The sequence below is a fragment of the Phlebotomus papatasi genome, chromosome 2 (assembly GCF_024763615.1).
Source record: "Phlebotomus papatasi isolate M1 chromosome 2, Ppap_2.1, whole genome shotgun sequence".
NCBI classification, from domain to species: Eukaryota; Metazoa; Arthropoda; class Insecta; order Diptera; family Psychodidae; genus Phlebotomus; species Phlebotomus papatasi.
The window spans coordinates 28,452,973-28,469,721 of NC_077223.1; the positions used below are offsets into that span (position 1 = coordinate 28,452,973).

The 16,749-nt window shown below is 33.3% G+C and overlaps 3 protein-coding genes across 3 annotated transcripts; 2 read left to right on the forward strand and 1 right to left on the reverse strand.

Moving 5' to 3' along the window:
* The first annotated feature begins 9,196 nt into the window (after positions 1 to 9,196).
* Positions 9,197 to 10,147, forward strand: LOC129803368 (superoxide dismutase [Cu-Zn]). The gene is made up of 3 exons (XM_055849854.1): positions 9,197 to 9,421; positions 9,546 to 9,764; positions 9,826 to 10,147. Exons 1-3 carry the CDS (start codon positions 9,356 to 9,358, stop codon positions 10,000 to 10,002), a joined length of 462 nt encoding a protein of 153 aa, XP_055705829.1. The 5' UTR covers positions 9,197 to 9,355; the 3' UTR covers positions 10,003 to 10,147.
* A 28-nt stretch (positions 10,148 to 10,175) lies between these two features.
* Positions 10,176 to 11,368, forward strand: LOC129803355 (uncharacterized). Its single transcript, XM_055849842.1, has 2 exons — positions 10,176 to 10,393; positions 10,455 to 11,368. The coding sequence occupies exons 1-2, from the start codon at positions 10,292 to 10,294 to the stop codon at positions 11,358 to 11,360; spliced, it is 1,008 nt and encodes a 335-aa protein (XP_055705817.1). The 5' UTR covers positions 10,176 to 10,291; the 3' UTR covers positions 11,361 to 11,368.
* Positions 11,356 to 16,364, reverse strand: LOC129803366 (uncharacterized). The gene is made up of 2 exons (XM_055849851.1): positions 15,938 to 16,364; positions 11,356 to 11,813 (listed from the first exon to the last, which is right to left on the reverse strand). The coding sequence occupies exons 1-2, from the start codon at positions 16,087 to 16,089 to the stop codon at positions 11,414 to 11,416; spliced, it is 552 nt and encodes a 183-aa protein (XP_055705826.1). The 5' UTR covers positions 16,090 to 16,364; the 3' UTR covers positions 11,356 to 11,413.
* Between the last annotated feature and the right edge of the window lie 385 nt (positions 16,365 to 16,749).

The following is a 16,749-nucleotide window of genomic DNA, read 5'->3' on the forward strand; positions in this document are numbered from 1 at the left end:
TTTTCGCCGTGTGGTCACTTTTTTTCCATGCACCCCAAGTGGTCATTTTTAATAAAAGGATTTCTGGAGAAAAGAATATTTGTAAAATTCTAAAATAGATAGTGGTTTCGTATTCAAAGAATCCAAATCATTTAGGAAATACTTACCAGTGCATCAATTTTGGAAAATAAGTAGGCAAAAATTCATACCTGTTGTAAGGAAAACATTTCAAAAATAGGGCTAAAAATTTCAATATTTTTTATTTACTTTTCGACTTTCAAACGTACGACTTTGAAGAAGGTCTAGGAAGGCCATCTATGGAAAAAATTTCAAGCCGCTATCTCTTTTATCTTGGAAGATATTGAATTTTCAAATTTTCAATTTGTGACTTTTTACCCCAGTCTCCCCTACTGTTTACCGGTTCACAACCGATTTAAACTGATGCATAAATCTCTCAAAAGATTCCACAAAACTGATAGTTTCCAAAAAACATGGTTTTGAGGGGAAACGGGAGGGATGGGGAAAAATAAAGGGCATGTTAACGATCTTAACGATTCTTGGGTCGATTTATTGGGGGAGGGGGTCCCTCGAAGTTCCCAAGCCACTATCTCTTACCGTTTGGCCACTAGAACTGGTAAGATCGGACAGACAGACGGACAGAAGCGTTTTACATTATCGCAGAGTTATTGAAAACAAATACCGATTTAAAGCAAATTAGCAAATACACTTTTAGAACAATTTTATTTCGAAAACACGAAATACACGTATAAATCACATAATCCGAGTAACAACCTTTAGTCGGATGAGTCGGTTAGTTCAGTAGCATTCCCTTTTATCTTAATAAAAACAGAAAAAAATTACTTTCACATTTATTTTGAATAATTGCCATGTAAAGAACAAATCGAATAATATAAGGTAATATTAGTAGTATTTATTATTAAAAATTTGTGGTAGATTTTTAGGAAAGCGTTTTCTTCTCATTAGATCGATTTACGCCCAAAACAGTGAACTATTGAACACAACAATAAATTTTTAATCATTTTCTCGGTGTCTTTAAGGATTGGAACCGAACGTGAAGATAAATGCACACCAGGACATAGCTAGTTTTACGATCTGAAACAAAAATAAAATAATATTCATTCGTGAAATGATTGAATTAATCAAATTGAGATTTTCAAATTTTACATCAATAAATACGTAGATGTTAATTTCATACATTCCTGCAGCTTTCAGTCCATATTCTTTTTGAATCATCCCCAAAACGAATAAGAAGTTTTTCTGATCCTTCAAATTGAAATCATACCAATTAGCTAAATGCATCGCTGTAGATAATCTTTTCATTTTGATTTTAAAAAATTCGCCAAAAAGACAAGGTATAAAAAATTGAGAAAGTACACATAATAATAGAGCGTATCCAACTGGATTCATTGGGTTCAGGCGTACGATAGAGAATACTATGAGGGTTAGAAAAGCACTCGAAATAAATTGGACAAATGACATAATTGAGTAAATATTGTTAAAAAGATCGATACTTTCCACAATTTCACAATATCTTCTTGTAATAATTTTAAATAAATCTGGATTTTCTTGAATAATGTTTATGTTTGTTGAAATGTATTTATAGAGAATTTCTGAAGCTCCCATAATTTGAAACACAAAGAAAGCCAAAGACATATCAGTGCAAAGAACCGATACTGTTGCCAAAGTATTAAAAATGAATTGAAAGAATTTCATTAATTCATTGTAGTAGGAAAAGTTCTTTGTAAATAATGGAATTTCTATATTAGCCTCAGAATCTGTTTTAAAACTATCGTTGATCCATACTACTATGACTGTTCCAATCATTAGTATAGTCACTGATCTGGAAAAGAGTAAAATTCGATTAGAATTGTTGTAATATTATTTTCTAAATATATACCTGCTGCAATTTATCCAAATATTGCCAAATTTTGTAAGGCTTTCTTCAGCAATGCAACTCATTTTCTTATTTTCATTCTTATAATGTAGCAATTTTATCTTGTTCATAATTTTAAAAACACTTCTTCGATGGTAGCGCATTGAAAATGTTTTGAAAAACATTTGTATGCATCCAAAAAAAATTATAAGTGATACTGCAATATTTGAGGTAAGAAATCCTTCAAATTTATTGACAATGTGAGTAATTGCACTTATAAAACCTAACATTGTTGCAATTAAAGGAGCACGAATTAATAAACGATTTCCAAATTGTTGACTAGTAGCACGAAAAGAAGCAATTTCGATTCCAATTTCAAGTATTTCATTGATTTTCTCAAAGATTTTTAAATGGCGTTGAAATAACATGTTTGTCTGCAGTGTAACTAACAGAATGGTTTACTAAATACTAAAAGTTATACTTTCTCATATTTCTCTTATACGTAAGTTTCTGTTTCGTCCATTCCAATTTATGTATTGAATTGCATTATGAGAAATTCAAAATAAACAACAGATGTTATTTAAATATTTAGAAATGATTTACAAAATTGTTCCTAAATTCAAGGATATTAAGCTTTTTCTTTCAGAAAATACGAAAACATACGTTATACTATAATGGAATTTAATAGAATAATTGTCGAAATTCAGAAATTTTACCTTTACCGGTGTTCAGAAAAGAAAGTTTTTCCTGAAATTAAAAGACTTCAATTTTTGTTAAAAAAAAACTTTCGATTCTTGATGTGTGTATTCCTCAGTGCTCTGTGAATACCAAGAGCAAGAAATTGGTACTTTTGGAGATTAGAGAAGTTAGAAAACTGTGCCAAATTCCGGACAAGTTACATATGTAAATTGAAAGTATACCTTAGTTCCTCATCACGAGTGTGGTATGGAACTTTGAAAAAATATTTCATCATATATGTTTCCTTTTAAATAAATTCTTAATACATTTAAAATAAATTAATAATATAGATATTGTTTGTTTTGTGTAAAATTTCGGACACCAAGTTTGTTAAAGATCCTTAACTTTCTGGAATTCTTCTAAGAATTTTCCCGCAGAACCTCCTTTGTAGAGGTTATAATTTTGTGTTTTTTTTGGCATTGTACAAACTCTGTAAGTAAAAAAAAGTATAAATTTATAGAATTTTTGAAAACAATTCAAGTGTCCAATATAGGAAACAAACCTTAACTGGGGGACCTCTGACAAAATGTAGGTTATATAAGGTGAAAAATATAATTCACTCGGAAAGTTTCCTTTTGAATTTAAAGGAGCAATCACTGTTAATGCAAATTAAGAGAATCTTTAATTAAGTTTAACAACATTAGCTCTAAAAGTGCATAGTGTAAATATTTTCTTGTTTTCGCAACATTTTACGAATATCTTTAAAACATAGGTTTGTACTAGAAAGAAAACAGCTAATAAACTCTTTTTTCGTTAGGAAGCACATAGGAAATCAAGGAAGTTTAGAAGATCTCTTGAGAAGCTTAAGAGTTTAAAAAAGATAGGTTTAGAGTTAATTCTATTTTCCACTTCTTCACAGGGTGAGCCCTGTGTAGAGGAATTTTGTAACAGTGTGATAATGTCAACCGTAAAACTTAAGCCAGAATTTTTTATCCTTTGTACATTATGACGATGAACAAGCAGATCCAACCCCACATAGTGCGAAAATAGCAAAGTCTTTTTTAGATCTCTTCCAAACAAAACTGCGAGTGCCACAAAATGATCTGTTTTTTATAGCGTAAATCCATTTTCACACTGAAATTTCAATAAAACAAATATAATTCAGATTTTATTTTAAATATACCGGGATTTGTATTAATATATTCTTTAAAAAAAATAAATATCAAGTAAAAACACTATTCAATAATTATTCCAAGATAATTCCATAATTTCAATGAATTTAGTTGAGTGTCCGATATTTAACTCAAAGTGTACGATATTGCAAGCTCAATTTTGTTAAGTTTTAGCATTAACTTCCTTTGTTTTTTCATATCTTTGGAACATAACCACTAATATTTTATACTTTAATACTTTAACTATTATACTTTAATACTTTTATACTTTAACTATTTTCCTGATTAATTAATTGTTTTAGGTTTTGTAATGAGTCTTTTGGCTTAAATTTTTTTTCGTCGCTGTGCAAAAGCAAAAGTCGATATTTTCATTCATAATACAGAATTGGTATTGAATCACCTCTTGTAATGCTATATTTTTCTCAAAAACATTAAAAATGTAAAAAGCATAACTAGCAAAGCCAGCTCTTTAATTTCGTTTAAAGACTGAATTAAAAATGCTACGGTTTATATCAACTATTCGATATTGTTTATTTAGTCATTTCAATAGTTAAAGTGACTCAAAAATTGTTAATACTAGCGAATAATGGTTAATTGACCTTATCTTTTGTTTGCCGAGTAGTGTTTAACATAGTCTCTGAAATGGTGAAAACAGGGAAATTGATGACAATTAAAAACTTTTTTCCTTGCATGGTCTCCAGCGTTAGAGATGGTGAGAGAGAAATGCGGGAAAAAAGTGTTTAAGACTATATGTAAAAATAAACAGTTTGAACCTGACCTGAAAAATATCGCTGAAATTACTTACAACAGGTTTTTCTTATTAACTTTTTCATACCAACAACATCTAATGCCACAATTTAACTTAAGAGCAAGAGCTCTGGCTCAGAAGTGATTTAATTTTTTTTTTAAAACAACCTAATTTGCAGACCAAATGGAAATGCTGTTTTAAGACATAAAAATCACATCTAAATTGTTCACTTCATCCATGCTAAATTGTTGGGAAAGACAAGAAGTCAAGTGAGAGAAAAAAAGAGAAAATATTGCACAATTTGCTGCAGAGAGAATGTTTGTATATTGAAGATTATTATTTAGCCAAGAGTATAAGATTCTCCTATATTATACAATCGCATTTTCCATTTTGCACTTTGTCTGCGGCGTGACAATAAAATTATTTTAATATTTTCCTTTGTATGCACGAGAGCTATTTATGAGAAGATAAACTACTTTAACAATGACACTCATTTTTTGTGCTAAAGAGCCTCTGTAAACACTTCTTCATTCTTGCAACATTTCGCAAAATTTATTATGTTGTGCAGAAAATCTGCACTGAGATTTGATAGACGATCCTCTATGTTTTGATTGTTGGATAACTATTGATAGAGGAAACAGCATAATAACCAAGAAAGATTTGCAAAATGCATGAGTTCTTATTTACAATAGCTTTTAATATTATATAAGTATTTTTATTCAACCAATCTGTTTTTTTTAAATCAATTTTCAAATCAGCTTTTAAGATTTGATATTTAGTATTCTCCAAAAGCTCCTAAAGTGTATTGGTGTATTAAGCCGTGGCCCTCTTTCTACACGATATCCAACAAAGTAAAAAAAAATTAAAATTAAGAATAATTCGAGAACATTAAGATTTAGTTTTTCTTAAAGAAAATCTTCGTCTATGATTTTTTTACTGCTTTGAAGCGTATTTTTCAGAATATAAATATTATAGGCTTTCGAATTATCTAAAAATCATTCAGTTCGGGCATTTATAATGAATTTACAAAGAAGAGCTGCAGAAATTAATATTAAGAACTTCATATTGGATTTTTGAGAAAGTTTTCGGGAAGCTTTTGTTTAACTTTTGTCAAAAAAAGCTATAATGCCATCTTATAATGGGTATCCCAGAAATCACGCAAGATTTAAATTGAACTGCATTTCTGAAATAAAGGTCTTCAACGAATAATAAAAAGGGACAGATAATCCTAACCGGCTTATTGTAAGTGAGATTCTTAATGTGAGCCAACTCGGAATGCATGCAAATTCGATTTAGAGCTGAAGTTGGGGGACGCATTGAATCAAATTCGTGAAATTTTACAAATTTTATATTTAAACTAAAATATCAAGGATTGGGATAGTGACAAAAAAGTGATATATAGGTGAAATGTAGACCAGAATGTTCTCTATAGTTTTGCCGTAGAACTTGATCTAATCGATTACTCAGAAGCCGAGATAATCGAGGTTGTTTGTTTCTGAACTCGTTTTTTCGACCAGAGCGCCCCAAGTGTTCATTTGATGAACTTCAACTATATCAAAGAATTGTTGTATTTTGTGAGACTTTCCATTTAAAACTACATTTTAAGTGTCTTGGTCGAGAAGAAGTAGTCAAATTGGCATCTGAATAGTTTCAAAGCGTTATTATGGGAAAAAATAAATTGTTTCACATTTAAACGACAAAATCGGACAGATCGCATTATCTGATCGAAAAATGATGTATGGACGAAATGTAGACACAAATGTCCTCTTCAATCATGTCAAAGTAATCATCAAAATCGGTTCAGCGACAGTCGGGATAATTGAGGTTATGTGATATTGAAATTGGTTTTTCGAGTGTGGCGCCCCTGGTGTTGGTCCAACAAAGTTCAAATGTTCTAGAAAGTTGTAGCATTTTGTGAGATCTTTCGTTTGAGCCCTCACTCATCAAAATTGGTCAAATAGAACCGGAGATATGATTTTTTGAAGTTCGTGAACTTTGACCTCTCATATCTCCGGTTTTATTATAACTACAGCGCACTTATGCCCCATTTTGGAAACGTCCTAGACTGGACTACAACACTCTAAAATTTGATTAACTTGCACAATTCCATTTTTGAGAAAAATGAGTTTGAATTTTGATGAATTTTGACGCTATCGCAGCGCCACCTGTGGTGACTTTTTGAACTTCCATCTGAAAGTGCTCATCGAGACGAAACCAAAAATCCAAAATTTAGGTAATGTAACTTAGCCACCCATATATTCGTGATCCAGGAAGTGATGAAACACATTTTGGCCAAGTTTGAGCTCAATCGAACGACATGAAATTTTGGTAGGATTATAGTAGGTGATATTATTAAGAATCTCACCTAATATGGTGTAAAATTAGGTGTTCGAAGTCAGAATATGTACGAAACCTGAAAGCTTTCCTCTATACACAAATATGGTATTAATGTAAATTTTACAACACTGTGGTTACATTTAATTACACAGAAAAATGTTTCATAAAATTATTTGGAAAAATTTGTGAATTCCCACTGGGAACATACGAAATGCTCTTAAATCGTCTAATCCACTAAAAAGTTTGTAAAAGGTTGGTTTTATTCACAAAATGAGTTCGTGACAAGATCACTTGACTATCATTTTTAGTTCTTTTACAAACACTTGTTCGTACATGTTTATTTGTCTGGCAAAACCTCACGAATAAATGACAAAAGTTAACGAACATTCTCCAATGTGTTTACAATGCTTACAAACATCTACGAACAAATTTTGTAAAACATCAAAAAATGCTTTAACATTAGGAACAATTTTTGTGAATAAAATACCTAAAATACAAACTTTTACAATTTTATTTGAACATTATACGAATTACGTGCAATTCGTGAGTCCCCCCCCCCGGTGGGAATTGACAAAAATTTACGAACAATAAGATTAATTTTATGATATACTTTTTTTTTATCCCTTTAACTCTTTCCGGACCACAACATATCCAGCGAACGAATTTCAGTAAAACTCACTTTATTGTAAGTCTTAGTGGTCAAATATGATACTTTTGTAGAGAAAGAATTTTCTCCGCCTCTGGGAAATTGGAAAACTCATGGGTACTCTCGTCCCCAAAAGAACGAAAAGGAGACTAACTTCAATTTTCCAAAAGTGAATAATATCAACTTTGTGAATTATTTTTGCGTGTCAAATGACTCCTTTACAATGTTGATCACTAAAACAAGAAGAATTATTGACCAGTATCTTGTGGGATGTCCAGGAAGTGCTAAAAAGGACACCCAGCTCCTGCTTGCCAACAGATTCCTCAAAATATTTCACACAATAACACTTTAAAACACATTTCTCTCAACACGATATTATTCTAGACACATTAAGCTTTCTCAAGAGCCAAAAAAACGCTTCCTGGACAATCAGAATTCACCAAAATCTGGAAGAATAGGAAAAACTTCCCTGAAAGCAATTTCCCTCGCTGCCAAATGTCAAAATTATCGGCCATATTTGCAAAAATTTTGCTCCCGCTTGGAATTTTCTTACAAGGTTGGTGTCAAAAAGCAAATGGCGGGTATTGGCGGGATAACCTTACATTTTACCTCTAGATTTTTGGGGACGAGAGTACCCATAAAGTTTGAACAAGTTTTTTGAAAATTTAAGAAAAAATTGTTTTTCGAATTTATGGAATCTGTTATTGTTAGTTATCATACTTATTGGCCCCGAGAGGTTTTTCCTTATTCTGGTCTAGAAATATGAAAAAAGTCACGATATCTGCAAGGAAGCAGAAAATCGAAACTTCACGATTTTTGACCAAAAATATCTAAGCTCAGGAGTTAATTGGGATCCTGCAAAAACTATTCTAGATTTGGACATCCTTATAGTTTGTACTTATCCAGAAGAATCGGATTTTTATCGATTCTAGATAGTCTAAAAAAATTGTTGTTTCCATGGGTACCCAGGGTACACAGTGCCTAAAGGAGACGAAAGAGTTAAGGCCTCTACACATTGGGAGCAATTTTTGTCAAAAATTGCTTTTTTGAAGGAAATTCCCTGCAGCATTGTAGGGGGAAACGTCAAATTTCTGTCAAAAACGCAATTTTTGACGAAAATTGCTCCCAATGTGTAGACGCCTTTAAGGACGATTGGAACACCGGTGTCCCATAAAGAAAATAATTTTTCCTGACTACCTACAGTTATTTTTTTCTTATGTTTGTACGTTATTGAAAAATAGAAGGTTGAAGGAATCTAGAATATTTTTTGCAAGTCTCTAGCTATTTACTATGTAGTAAATATTTAAGCTCAAAAATGGCGATTTTTTAAATTCTCAAATTAAGTAATTGATTTTGTTTATTTTTTAAACTTCTAATTTTTTTTAAGCAAAACCCTTTTGGCAATAAAAACTACAATACTCATACGTAATATTTTTCATTAAAGCGAAAAATATTATTCATTGGTATTGTCAGAAAAATTACTTAAATTTTTGGGCTATTTTTGTCCCTATCGTTCATAGAAGCACAAAATACACCGAATCAGATTCTGTTGGAGTTTCCCAGGTTAGATGTAAGACTTATCATTGATTATGTTTCTCAGTTTAATTTTTATTGCTGATTTTCAGTCCGTAAAAAGCATAATCAGTGATATTTCCGAAATGGCGCGATTTTTATTTTCCCGCCAAACCCACCACATACCGAAACTTGTAAATTATTATTCATTTTTCCAATAGATGGCAGCACGTTCAGTAATTTTTATCAAGTCACTTCCCTGATAATTTTTCGAGCGTCTTGTGAATTGATTATTTCCACTTTTTATTGCTTTCCAGAATATTACTTTTGCAGTGTGAGTTTACATTATTGTTGCTTTGAAGTCAGTTAATACAGTGCAACCAGTGAAAATGGCAGCAAAGGCTATTTGCGTTCTGACTGGGGATGTGAAGGGAGTTGTGGAATTCAATCAAGCGGTATGTAATGTCGCCGGTGGCCTTGAAGTGGCCCCAGAATTTGATTAAAAAATTTCTATTTCATTGTTTATTTTTGCTCTCTCTTTCGTCGCAATGACTCTGCTATTTGTTATGTAATTTCTAGGATGCGGGAGCACCCGTTGTGCTGAGCGGCGAAGTGACCGGATTGACGCCGGGTCAGCATGGATTTCACATTCATGAATTCGGAGATGCCACCAATGGATGCACATCTGCTGGAGCCCACTACAATCCCCATGGCAAGGAACACGGTGGACCAGATAGTGCAGTGAGACATGCTGGAGATCTTGGCAATATTGTTGCTGATGCAAGTGGAGTCGCCAAGGTTGGAGCAAGAGACTTTTCAAAGAGGAATTTTCCATAAAAAAAAACTTTCTCTTTTGCAGGTTTCCATCTCAGATAAGCAGATTTCTCTGAGTGGCCAATACAATGTCATTGGTCGTACTTTGGTGGTTCATGCTGATCCTGATGACTTGGGTGTTGGAGGACATGAACTGAGCAAGACTACCGGAAATGCAGGAGCTCGTGTGGCTTGCGGAGTCATCGGCATTGCTAAAATGTAAAAAGTCATATTGCTAGATTGATGTTCCGGAGGAAACATCTGGCACGGGATACAGTGGAGCAAAAGCTAGGCTTTGGGATATCTTTATGAATTACGAACAAAAATATGCAGAAAAATTGGAATAAAATGAAGTAAAATAAAATGGATCAAGAATTGTTTAATTACGCGAAGTATGCGACGTAATTTAATCATTTGTTTGTGTGTCAAGTCGACGGCGCTGAATGTTGGCGCTCCTTTTATTCCTCCAAAAATCCTTTAAATAACTGAGTATTTGTAAAATTTCTTACTAAATGTCTCTCTGGTTGGACTCTCCAGCAACCTCAAGTGATATCTCTGGAGAATCACATCATTCTGATCAATTAGAAAAAATATTTCTGGACGATGATATTGAGGTTAGGGTGTTTGGCAAACGTTTCCGGGAATACCATTTCTTACCATAATCTCTCTTTCCAGGTGACATCTCTCTACCCATCGATGTGCCCAGACTGCTCCGAAAGGAATAAAAAGTCAGGTTTCCGGTATTTCTTTGTCAATGAGCACGAAGCTGTTTATAAATGCGAGAGTTCAGACTGCCTCTTTCCCTTCCGGGAGTTTATTTTCAAGAATTTCACAGATAATACTGTATATCGGTATCAGAAAGTGTCCCAAGGAGATTTTAATACTCCCATAGAATTGCCAGGATTGAACTTTCCTGACAATTTCACTTACCTTCCGGAGCATAGCTTCCCTTTTAAATTTGCAAGTCCGAAAGCTACCCAAGAACCTCTGGGCTTCGATTTGGATTCTATTCTGAATGAGGAGAGTGATGATGGATCAGTTCAAGAGTTCAGTGACATTAAGGATTGGCTCGAAAAAGGATTAAATGTCACAGATTCTCCAAAACCCGAACAAGATATCGACAGAGATATCTTGGAAGCTAAAGCCATTCCTGTGCCCAAGAAACTTAGAAAATCCCTGAATCTCATTAAAGGGGAACCAATTGAGGAGGAATCTGATAACAAAGTTTTTACTCCTTTACCTACAAAACCAGCAAAATCAACTATCCGTGCTGCAGATTTTATAAAAACGATCAAAACCAAGACTTCAATTTGGGGCAAATCTGCCACATCCGTGTGGGCTTCTCAGCAGAGGATCTCGTCCGACATAAAGCTAGAAAAACAAAGACCTGCAATTTTGGAAGAAAGAAGCGAAAAAGTTCAAAAAACTGGATCTGCCCGTGAGAGAAAAATTAAAGTTGAGCAAGAGGACAAGCCTTCCCAGAAGGATCCACCTCCGAATGTCAGGAGATCCCAGAGACTAAGCAATAAGGATTATCATACTGTATTCACGTCGAAGGGAATCAAGAAAGAAAAGATTTAAAGCGAGAATTTTTGTTTTCAAACTCCACAATTTGACCTTCCCGGACGGAAGTACTAGTATCCTCCCACTCGATTGAAGTACCCCCTGTCCTGTCTCTGACCCAAAGGATTCAAGTGGGCTCCTTGGTAGGAAATATTTTCGTTAAAACTGGAGGGTTTTCCCAAGGGCGGAGGAGGTGCAGAGATAGATCTCGATCTCTGACCACTAGCTCTGCCATCTCCGGCGAAGATCATTTCCTCATTGTTCAAGATGCTCGAGAAATCCCTTGAAGCATCTTTAGTGCCCACATCGATGGACATTTGCGATCTGTAGCGATTGGACGCAATTGCAGCGAGTCCTGAGGGCGCAAAATCTTCCTGGCCATCGGTCATTTGATATCCACGGCGATTGAGTTCCTCTCCAGGCACAATGGACGGATTGGCATAGGCTAGGTCGTTCCTGGACGGTCTAGGTCTGAGGAATGAAATTAGGGTGAGTACCGCTTTCTGAAATCCTTAAGACCCTAATAGACTCAAGCTAATCCTTGAGAATATTTAGCCAGCGAAATTTGGCTACAAAGATTTATCCCAAACTGTCATACATTGAAGGCCTAGGATGCCTAGGATCATAAATTAAAGGTCTTTTACAAAAATTTCCCTTTACTACTGAATTTTTACAGGCTAAATATTCTCGAGAATCAGCCTGAGTTTATTTAGGCCCTAAGCTGTCTACACATTAGACAAATTATTGAAACAATAGCATTTCAAAGTGACATTGAAAAGAAACTTCAATATTGAAGCGAATATTGAAACCAATATTTCAATAATTGCCTACACTCTGAACAAATTGACTTCAATATTAAAACTTCAATATTAAAAACACCAGTCTAGTCATCCTGGGATTTTCTGGAGGAAACTCCATAAATCCTCTGACCACAGAATGTATCTGAAGTGTCTTTGACATAATATACAAGAAAATCCCAGAAGATATGGGAATTCCTGAAGAAAGCTCCAGGAGTCCTCTGACCACAGAAAGTATCTGAAGTGTTTTGGGCATAATGAACAAGAAAATCCCAGAAGATCTGAGATTTTCTGGAGGAAGCAGGTGATTAGTGCTGACGAAGTTGGGTTCTTGAAGAGATTGAACAAAATATATAACCAAATTCCAAGAATCTGGAATTTTCTGGAGGAAGCAGGAGAGATGTGTCTTGACTTGGATTTTGATCTTGGATGTGTTTTCATTCATGAACAAGGAAAATCCAGCAGTTCTGTGATGTTCTGAAGGAAGAAGATTCCTGACCATTAAAAAATATTGAAGGAAATATCAAATCAATTTGATATTTAGAATTTCTTTCAAATTTTATTACAATGTGACTTTGAAATCTTTTATTGACATAATTTGGCCTAGTTTGTAGCCATTCAAAATAATGAAATAAAATATTGAATAAAATGTTCCATATTGAAACAAATATTTCAATATTTGCCTACACACTGGACAATTTTCTTTAATATTGAAACATTTATGTCAATAAATCTTTGTAATGTGGAGGCAATCCTTGTCAATATTTGACATTGAAAAGAAATATTTCAATAAATTATGTCTAATGTATAGCTAGCTTTAATTCGGCATGATCTCTTTCATCCAATAAACGGTTTTTTTTTTTAGAATTTGAGGTTATACAGTGGGACCTCGATTGAGTCAACTAATTATTTCTAAGCCTGTTGACTCCATTGCATTCGTTGACTCTATCAGAGTCCGAAAAAATCAATTAAAATGTGAAATTTTGCTATAAATGGGTATTATTTTAAGTTTTTACTAGATCATTGATAAATTTAACACGATAGTAGAATATTTTATTGAATTAATCCATAAATTCTATATCCTCTGGCCCAAAAAAGTCGTGTGTTTAGGCAAAAGTTGGAGATTAAGGAATGATTTTTAAGAATATTTTTATTATTAGTACATACACTCAGTCCCGAGATTATGCCCAAAGCACAATAACTTTTGTTTGTAAACATGTTTTCAAAATTTTCTGTAGGAGTTTATGAGGTGATTACCCTATAGCCAACGGCCGCAGCGATTCCACTGAATTTCCAGCAGATCTTTCTGCCATGTCCGCTGATTTTACCGCTAAAAATCCGCGTGGAATTCCCTGGATTTTACCGCTCAAAATCCGCGTAAGCTTCCGAGATTGAATTTGACGCTAAATTTCTTCCTAGCGTTCCATGGATTCCATGAACGTTTGTGGAACTCTGTATAGGACCGTCTAATAAGAAATGTCCGCGAGTTTTCATGGACTTTTCTCTGACGAATATTTCCACGTCTTTTCCTATGGATTATTAGCGTATAATCGGCAGTCAGCCCTTTAAAAATTCGGAAAAATCCTCTATATTTCCACGAAATCCTCCGTGGAAATTTCCATGCTACGGCCTTAGAGGCTTCCGTGGTTTAATATTACGGAATTCCACGACTATTCCAGTGGATTTTTTAAATATATTTTTCTTCAAAATAATTCCAAAAATTGATTAAAAATTTCGTGGAACTTACATAGAGAATTTCCACACAAAAAAAACATCCACAAATAAATGGACGATCAGTGCCAATTGGCAGCTTAGAACTTGGAGAGTGTTCATCTATTAGACAAACACTCAATTGTTCTACTTTTGAATTGAAAATATTGCTATCATATCGTTCATTTGAGTATGTCTAGCTCGCAAGAATTATAGCGTTAGGGCGAAAAATAATTGCAGAATTTTCGCGCTTACTCCCATGGAGTCTTGGTCGGAAAGATATCAGAAAATATACTCGGAATATTCAAAGGAAATTTTGAATCAATTTCCAGGGAATGCTCTCAGTATGTTGCAAGAAAATTCCTCGGACTTTTTTTGTAGGAAATCCACGCGAAAAAAAGCTGATATCTCCGCAGAATTCTAAGCGGAATATTAGCGTTTATTTCCACGGAAACTCTCGCAGAAAAAAGAAGATAAATTCCAGGGAATTTTCTGTTACTGTAAAACTTTGCGGCCGATCGGCTACAGGGTATAGATCTAGATTTCAGTCACTCTCATTGAAATGTCAAAAACACAGGCGATTTCTTTTTAATGAATTTGCTTAAAAATTTTAATTTTCTGCTGCTTATTTTGGTTTTTGATCCAAATTTTCTATTGGGATAACTGATGTTTTAAATTAAAAATGTAAGTTAAAATAAATTTACACGTTTTCTTAAGAAGCGTAATTTTTATGATCGTTTATCATGTACATTTTTTAAAGAAGTAGGGCCTTTAAAAAGCTCGAATAAATTTAGAAAAATTTCTTCACTATGTTATACTCAAAAGATCTAAATAGCATCCTGATTTTTTTTTGTAATTCGAATTCATATTTTTTGGTTTTGCTATAATATTATTCACTTACAAATTATGATAAAATACCTTACATTGTATTACCATGTACTTACATAAATACGTACGAATTTTATCTTACGTTCAAAATTGTTTTCTTATGTTCAAATTGAAACACAATAAGACTGGTTTTTATTTTGAAAAGACTATAATAAAATGATATAATATTATTAGTTTAATAATAAAAGAAAAGTTGACTCAATCGGAGTCAATTTGGTCCAAGTTGACACTATCGGTGTTCGTAGAGTTAAAAAATAGCTGTTGACTCTAATGGAGATTGACTCTATCGGGGCTTGACTCTATCGAGATCCCACTGTTATTCCCATCGAGGTCCCACTGTTATAAGTCCCACCTTATTTTGTTTAGGTTATGTTCTAACCTTAAAGAAAGAGATTAGTATCAATAGCAAATCTCAAAAATCCTATTTAGGAAAGAAAATTTACAATCTTTTTTTTCTAAATTAAAAAGGATAAACAAATATTTAAAATAACTAAGACGTTGATGATTTTAGGTTAGAATTTGATTCATTTCAAAATTTTACAACTTTTAACCCTTTAACGACGAGACAGTTTTCGCGGACCGAAAATCAGCAATAAAAATGAAACCAATAAACAAAATCAGTAAAAGGTCTTATATCTAGCCTTAGAAAATCCAGGAGAGTCTGACTCAGTGTATTTTTTACCTCTATGAGCAATAGGGACAAAAATAGCCCAAAAATTTAAGTAATTTTTCTGACGATACCAATGAGAGATAATTTTCACTGTAATGAAATATATTATGTTTGAGTATTGTAGTTTTAATTGCCAAAAGGGTTTTGCTTAAAATAAATTGGAAGTATAAAAAATAATTAAAATAATTTTTCAATATAAGAATTTAAAAATTCGTCATTTTTGAACTTTAAAATTTATTATATAGCAAATAGCTGTAGAATTGTAAAAAATATCCTAGATTCCTTCAACCTTCCACTTTGCAATTACGTACAAACATAAGGAAAAAATAGCTTTTGGTAGTCAGGAAAAAATATTTTCTTTATGGGACACCGGTGTTCCAATCGTCCTTATAGGGTTAAATCATTTTTTGTTTGGGATATGGCTAATTAAAAATTTTAAGGTTAGAATTACCATAACCTAAAACTTTTGGAAGTAACAGAAGTTAACCCATTCGCCTAAAAAAAGTATAAAAACCATTTGCTAAAAATACCTGCGATCGTATCTGTCTTGGGCATTTTGGGACTTCATCTGGGAGTGTATTTCTGATAGGCTCAACATTAGGTAGCACACAAAGAGGAATAGAATTAAGGAGAATCCTCCAAAAACGCCCGCAAGCACGTATATTTGATCTTGAAGTTCCATATTTAATAAATTCCCAAGAGATGATTCACACACAAGATGACGAATCCGCAGTAATTCTTATTAGCACTGATCTATAGCTCTTGAAAACTCCAAATTTTGAGAAAGTAGCTCTACCCAGATGATCTGAATTCTGAATGAATGTGCAAGGAAAATAATACTAAGGACGGTTTTTTTTTCTTTTCCAAAAAATGCGCCTCTTTAGAGCTAATTTAAAGCTGGAGAGAGCGCGAACGACGGAGAAAGACTAACTTCATCCTCGTATCTCTAGCAATAAACACTTGAAGAGCAATAGTATGAATCCAACAATCTTTGAAGGCTCTATTGTGTATATCTGATAAGATAAAAAATGAGAAAAGGGATGATAAGAATGTAGTGCGAAATACCTCTGCGATAGAAAGAAATAACTCGCTTAATCTGTATTATAAGCGTATTTTCTAGGAAATTCATTTTGGATCTTAAATACGAAATCACACAAGTAAATTAGGTGGCACTTCTAGGACATAGTTACTGAACGTTTGCAAATGAACAATAAATCGTATTTCGTCTGAAGTTTATGATTGAGTGAAAAAAAAAATTGTATTCACATCTTATTAAAAAAAACCAATGATAAGCCCAGATAAGCTTATTGTAGCTGAGATTCTTTACAGGCGGTCTCGAAAT